At 42.4% G+C, this 5,949-nt stretch overlaps 1 protein-coding gene across 1 annotated transcript in view; it reads left to right on the top strand.

The window, feature by feature from the left end:
• The window catches only part of GNB4 (G protein subunit beta 4), a 31,960-nt gene extending 26,480 nt beyond the window's left edge, over positions 1–5,480 (top strand). Inside the window, exon 10 of the mRNA XM_069864703.1 lies at positions 573–5,480. Coding sequence (XP_069720804.1) covers positions 573–679 — 107 coding nt within the window. The 3' untranslated portion in view covers positions 680–5,480. The remainder of the gene's footprint in view (positions 1–572) is intronic.
• Positions 5,481–5,949: the final 469 nt, after the last annotated feature.

A 5,949-nucleotide genomic window follows, 5' to 3' on the forward strand; every position in this document is an offset into this window, starting at 1 on the left:
TGGACAGGCTGAATTTTAATAGACCTGGATGTGGTACCTCAGGCAAGAATGGGTAGAAAGAAAGCAAAAAACCAGGTGGGAAGAGTCAGGGAATGGTGCTGGTTTTATAATAGTTGGGCACAATACATGGGTAGTTTTTAATCCTTAGTGCTTGCAAGACATGGAATACTTAAGGTAGTTTCTGTATCCAGGGTGTTGTGAGAAGACATCACATCGTTTGATTCTGGAAGTATTCGATGCCTGAAGTTGTGGACAGCATTGCTGAAAAGAAGGAAAAAACAGCAGAGAGCCGGGTTAGGGAAGAGGAGGTCTTTGGGGCAGAAAGAAGTCCTGGGGGCAGAGAGAAAAATGGAGACAGTATTGTGTATATCTGCTTTTAAAAAACTCATTGTTGAGTTTCTTGACCTGGCTGGTGTGGTGTATGTAGTTTGTCAGGGTAAAGACAAAGGACAATTAGATCTTGCATTACATCTTTTTTAGCAAATTTGAAGACTTATGAGGGGAGAGCAGAGCAGCAGCTGAAGTCTTTGACATGCCATGAATATTAACTGGCATCGCTTCTTCTTTTGCAGGTGTCCTTGCTGGCCATGACAACCGTGTCAGCTGTTTAGGTGTTACCGATGACGGCATGGCTGTAGCTACAGGGTCTTGGGACAGTTTTCTCAGAATCTGGAATTAACTGGGAGCCAAACATGTACATTCTCCATTTGAGACCTGGAGAGATCAATGCTGCAGCCTATAGCTGTGAAATAACATTTCTACCTTGTATTTGCAGGTGAAGTTTTTCTATTCACTGATTATTACACAAAAAGGCTTTCTGTAAACTAGAAAAAAAATCAAGTGAAGAAATAGGGGAGGGGGGAAGAAATCACTGACTTTTTAAAAGGGGCCAGCACACATAATCATGGTGACCGACAAACTAAGAGCCAGTCATTTTGTTTTTGGTGGTTTGATTAGATTGTCCTTGAAGGGTTTTTGCTTGTGCTCAGTCTGTTAATCCTGTACTTTTTTTTTGTACATAACAGAATATACACATTATAGCAGCCAATCATGTAACATTTGTCTGTATGTAAAGAAATATGTTTGCATTTTTTAAGGAACTACATTTATAGCTTTGCTTTTAACCCAAAATGTCACTTCTGAGTTTTGTAGTAGGTGAACTAGATCGCTGTTTTAAATGTTTTTGTGAATTTACTGTAGATAAAGTGAAGCCAATGGTATGTATGTGTTTTTATAGTGGAAGGCATTTGAATTTTTTTAAAGGCCCTGGAGACTCCCAGTTAATACTTAACCGCCTTATTCACTCACTTCTTGACCTGCTTGCCTATTTTTAATCGTGGGGGTTCTTCCTTCAAGCCAGTGGTTCCTGGTTCATCCATTGGCAGTCATGGCCTCCATGCACCAAGGGGTTAATGCCAGGCAGACTTGTGACAACAGCAAAAATAATTAAAAAATAAAGTAAAAATAAAATGAAAACTGGGTTTCAGAAGTATTGGCTCCCTTACTGCAGCTTTTTGCATCAGTTATTCCACGCAGTCCAAGGGTACAGAAGCCAAGCGACCTGCACTGGTGGGATTAGTGGCTGACTGCTTTTCCTTTGGACAGTTCAGCTCTAAGGAGATGAAATAGTTTTGCCCCATCAGAAACTCCAGCTGATTCGCACTAACCAAATGATTTGGTGTGATGCTCAGAGCGCAGAAAGCAGCGTATTTGCAAAGCTTGCTCAATTACCACAATCAGCTGAGAAATTCAGGAGGACTTTGCTTGAATTCTTAAAGAAGATTTAAATGTGCAGTTAATCTCCTGTAATCCCCCTCCGAAACAGGGGCTTGCCAAAGCATACCACAACCAAAAGCTCTTGTTGTCAGTTATGTGCAGTGTGAATTATAAAAGGAATTGTGTAACTTAAAAGGAACCAAATAACCTTACTTACCTGTGTGACCCTTTAAACCTTCACACCATAAACTTAGCGGCTTGTTCTCCTGCGCTCACAGAGGTCTGTGCCATGGTGGCTTATTTAGATGCTAATTGTTCTGCAGCTCTGACACTGTAAATAGACATTTCCTCTCCTGCTTCTGATTTTATTCCAGTTTTTACGTCTCTTGCTTATAGATGATAGGTTCTGATCACGTACAGTTGAGTGTAGATAGAGGAAAACTAAGTGACTGATTCCCATTTGAATCTACTCTGGAAGATCGCTGAACTTTTTGGTGCCTGGCAGCATGCCTGTGCTTCCAATGGAAGTTCTCTTGGGAATCGGAACGTCTGTGGTGGTTTTGGAAGGGGGAATTAAGTCTATTGGCTTCTCTTCAGTGACTTATTTTAAATATATGTGAATTTTAAATAATCGGGTCGGAAGAGAATGTTAATCTGCCCTTATCTGACATTATGGGGAGCCTGGGGATCTCTGGGTCAGGTAGTAAGTACAAGTGCCCAGTGTCTTGTAATACACCAAAACAGATCTGTGGCAGAGATGATGATTTGTCAAGTTTCTGACATTCATAATCCTAAATTTCAGTACTTCCAGACTGTGCCTGTAAACGTGCCATGTCTGTAATGGTGAAGGTGCCGATCAATGTACCGGTCAATCACAGTAAATTCACTTTTAAAGAAAAAGGTGCATCCTGTGCTGGAGAAGTGTACATTTATTAACAGCAGGCTGCGGCGTAGGACCAAAATCGCACTGTGTTGTGTCACAGGAATTCCTCAGCATTTTACTTTGTGATCTGTCTGCATTAACCAGAACTATTGTGGAATTCTTGTTACTCTCTGAAGTGAGCAGCTCTTCGGGATCTTGCAGACTCGGTTTGGTTTTTTAGTGGTGCACTTGATTTTTTTTTTTTTTTTCAAAACTCACAGCTGCCTTGAGTGAATCATTCTGGAAATTTGTTACTAAGGAATTCTAAGAAATATATTCTTTTTCTAAAACTTCTTTTCCATAGAAGTGTGTTTTGAACCAATTTCCTAGTCAACACCGTTGCAAAGATAGGTGCCATTTTTACATTCTGGTATTAAAGCTGGTTTCTACTTGCAAAACTCCAAAAACAATTTTACAAGTGTATATAACTTTTCTTAAAAGTTGAGGTGGGCTGTGAACATGGACATGGCTCTTGTACAGGTATCGGTGCAAATAATGTCCCTGTCATTATTGCTGGGCCTGTCTGTTGGATTCAGCTGATTTTAAAATGGGAATAGGAATGGCAGCTGCTTGTCAGTGAGGTTTCCAACAGCATCATACAGCTCTCTGCCAGCTTTTGCTGCTGTGTTAACTGGGGTTTGTAGCACTGCAGGTCCTGAGGTGCCGCCTTTGGTGTTGGTGCACAAGGAAATCCGGAAGAAACCCGAGCATGACAGGAGAAGCAATGTCTGGTGATTCCTGGGAACTGGTAGGACGCCTGGGATAGATCCTGCCCTGGCGAAGGTTGCTGTTTAGTTACTGTATTTAAGGTAACACGTTGTCATTGCACAGGGCCAAGTAATGAACTTGCCCAGGCTGTAGCGTTCCCTTTTCTAAACAGCTATCGGTGGCCTTCCCATATCAAAAACTAAAATAGATGTGGTTTTAATGGTGAAAGCTCAACCTCCTTCAAATATGGGAAGGGTTATAAAATGACCCTTCATTAGGTTTTCCTTAGAAGGCTTTATTGCCAGATGTGAATCTCAGTGGCTAGTGCCTATAGTTTGGTGTAGACTGAAGTGTGTGGCTCGTGGGATTTCTCCCTGTGCACCGCGAGAGCCGATTCCCCGATTACACAGCAGATGTTGCAGCACGAGTGGGTACACCCTAACCTGCCTTTAAAAGTTTGTTGCCAAACTACATTACTATCTGAATTTCAGATAACTGGTGCGATTATGAAACAGATAACTGAGAACACTGCGCAAGAGCAGTGGCAAGGCAGCTCTTCCCCAGCCTCTCTTCTGAGAAGTCACTTGGTTATGGCTTGGAAAATGGGACCGTGTGCTTCGCGTAACCAAGGCTGTTTTATTCCGGTACAGTTTTTGTCAGCATTTCCCAGTGTTGATTTGACTTTGCAATGAGAATACGCACCAGGCAAGCGCCCAGCCTGGGCTCGCGCCTGTGTGCTAGAGATAGTGGTTGGGATTCTGGAAACCAAAGCGCTGCAGTGTGACGTCTTGCTGATGTGCACTTGCTTACTCCAGTAACGCGGGCCTGTTCCCATCTGCCTCCAGACCTTTTTTCTTTCAAACATTGCTGTCCTCTGCCTTGCTCAGCTGCAGATGTGTCTCAGTTTCTGGCAGAACTGGGTTGATGTATGATAACAACATACGCCATCTGAGATGGAACTGGGATTAACCAGGCTTTTCCCCCTGCTGAAGGAGAGGGCCCGACCTTTATTTGGCAGAGCTGAACCGGTGTACGAGCTGGTCCCAGTGTGCTAACTGTACTGCATGGGGTGGAAATAGTTAACTCTAATTCAATTAGTGTAACCGCTTGTCCCACAATGAAGTTCACATTACTTTAAGGTGGAATGAACATTGTGATAACATTCCAAGAGTGCTTAGTCGGTCCTCTCCGAGGACACTGTCACCTCCACTAGGTTTAGTGCTGTGCTTTAAGATGTTGGTGAGAGTATTGGCTAATTCAGCTCGTTGGTATAAATGGTTGTGTAGCAGAATGACTGATTTTTGAGATAGCATTTCCTGTAAAAGTAATTAAGCATGGGTTGATGGTGCACTTTGTATACAGTAATCGGCATGCATGCTGGTAAAACTACTTCCTACACTTCCGAGGCACCACAAGCCTTTTTATCCAATTGCTGGTTATGTAAAATACATGCAGAATGTTAATGCAGTGTTGTTATGGTAAATGTGTGAGCAGTGTTACTAATTGATATAACTGATAACAGATTACATGTGCCTGACATTCTTATACCACACAGTATGTTTAGATTTTAACTAATATGGACTTCGGTGGAGTAGTCTTAGGTATCTCAAGCCTTTGTTTTACTTACACAATGGTGCTCTCTTTGTGTTTTTCTCCTTTTTTTAAAATAAAAGCATCGGAACACTTGTAGTACATATTACATCCAAAGGAGTCCAAAACAAAATGCTTCTAAACATGCTTGGGTTTAATTTGCCTTTAGTTCCAACATTTCTCATTGGCTACTTTTCTTTGTTTTTTTTTTTTTTAACTTGTTGCTGACTACTTTGGAAAACTTTGGTCATGTTACCGATTATGAAGTGATTCTGCACTGCCTTTGGATTGTGTATGTATTCAGAAACAGTCTTAAAGCTTTTATTTAAGCTATGAAAAAAAACCCAGGGACTCGTGCCACTTGTTCTTTAGCAGTGCTGTTGTAAAAAGACCTCCCTGTGAAAAAAAATATCACTTGCTATGAACTCTGTTTATAGCTTTTTTTTTCCACGATGGATTTTTTCTTTGTACTTGTACAGTGGCTCAGTGAAAGATGTTGCCATGAGTTGATATTGTAACCAATAAACAAGTGCTTTTAACCAGACCTGGCCAATGCTTTGTGCTGCAGGTGCCGTGCCTTAAAGATTCCTCCTGACTGTGAGGAAGAGCAGATGAGCCACTCCTGAACTCTGCCTCTGCTTTCCTTGTCACCGTGAGCTGCATGTGGTGCTGGACAGCAAGATGTTAGAGAAGGAAACTGTCCTGAGGAACAAATACTGAAGGCGCTTTCCCCCAGCAGCCCTGGGTGTGGGCGCTGCTGCTGCAGGGGAGGGAGCTGGGAGTTGGGCACCAGTCCTGGCCAGGGGAAAAAAAGAAAATCATTCTTAGACCCCTTGTTTGTTCTTGACATCAGGATTACTGTTACACCTTTTTCTTCCAGTCTGCAGCATTACCGCGTAATGGCTCAGTAGCTGCTCTGGGAAGCAGCTTATTGCAATTCCACCTCAGCAATGATAGATACGCCACGGTGAGGCTTTCCCCTCTCCTCCCCCTGCCCAATAACTTGCTAGAAC

This window comes from Phaenicophaeus curvirostris, chromosome 10, assembly GCF_032191515.1.
Source record: "Phaenicophaeus curvirostris isolate KB17595 chromosome 10, BPBGC_Pcur_1.0, whole genome shotgun sequence".
NCBI classification, from domain to species: Eukaryota; Metazoa; Chordata; class Aves; order Cuculiformes; family Cuculidae; genus Phaenicophaeus; species Phaenicophaeus curvirostris.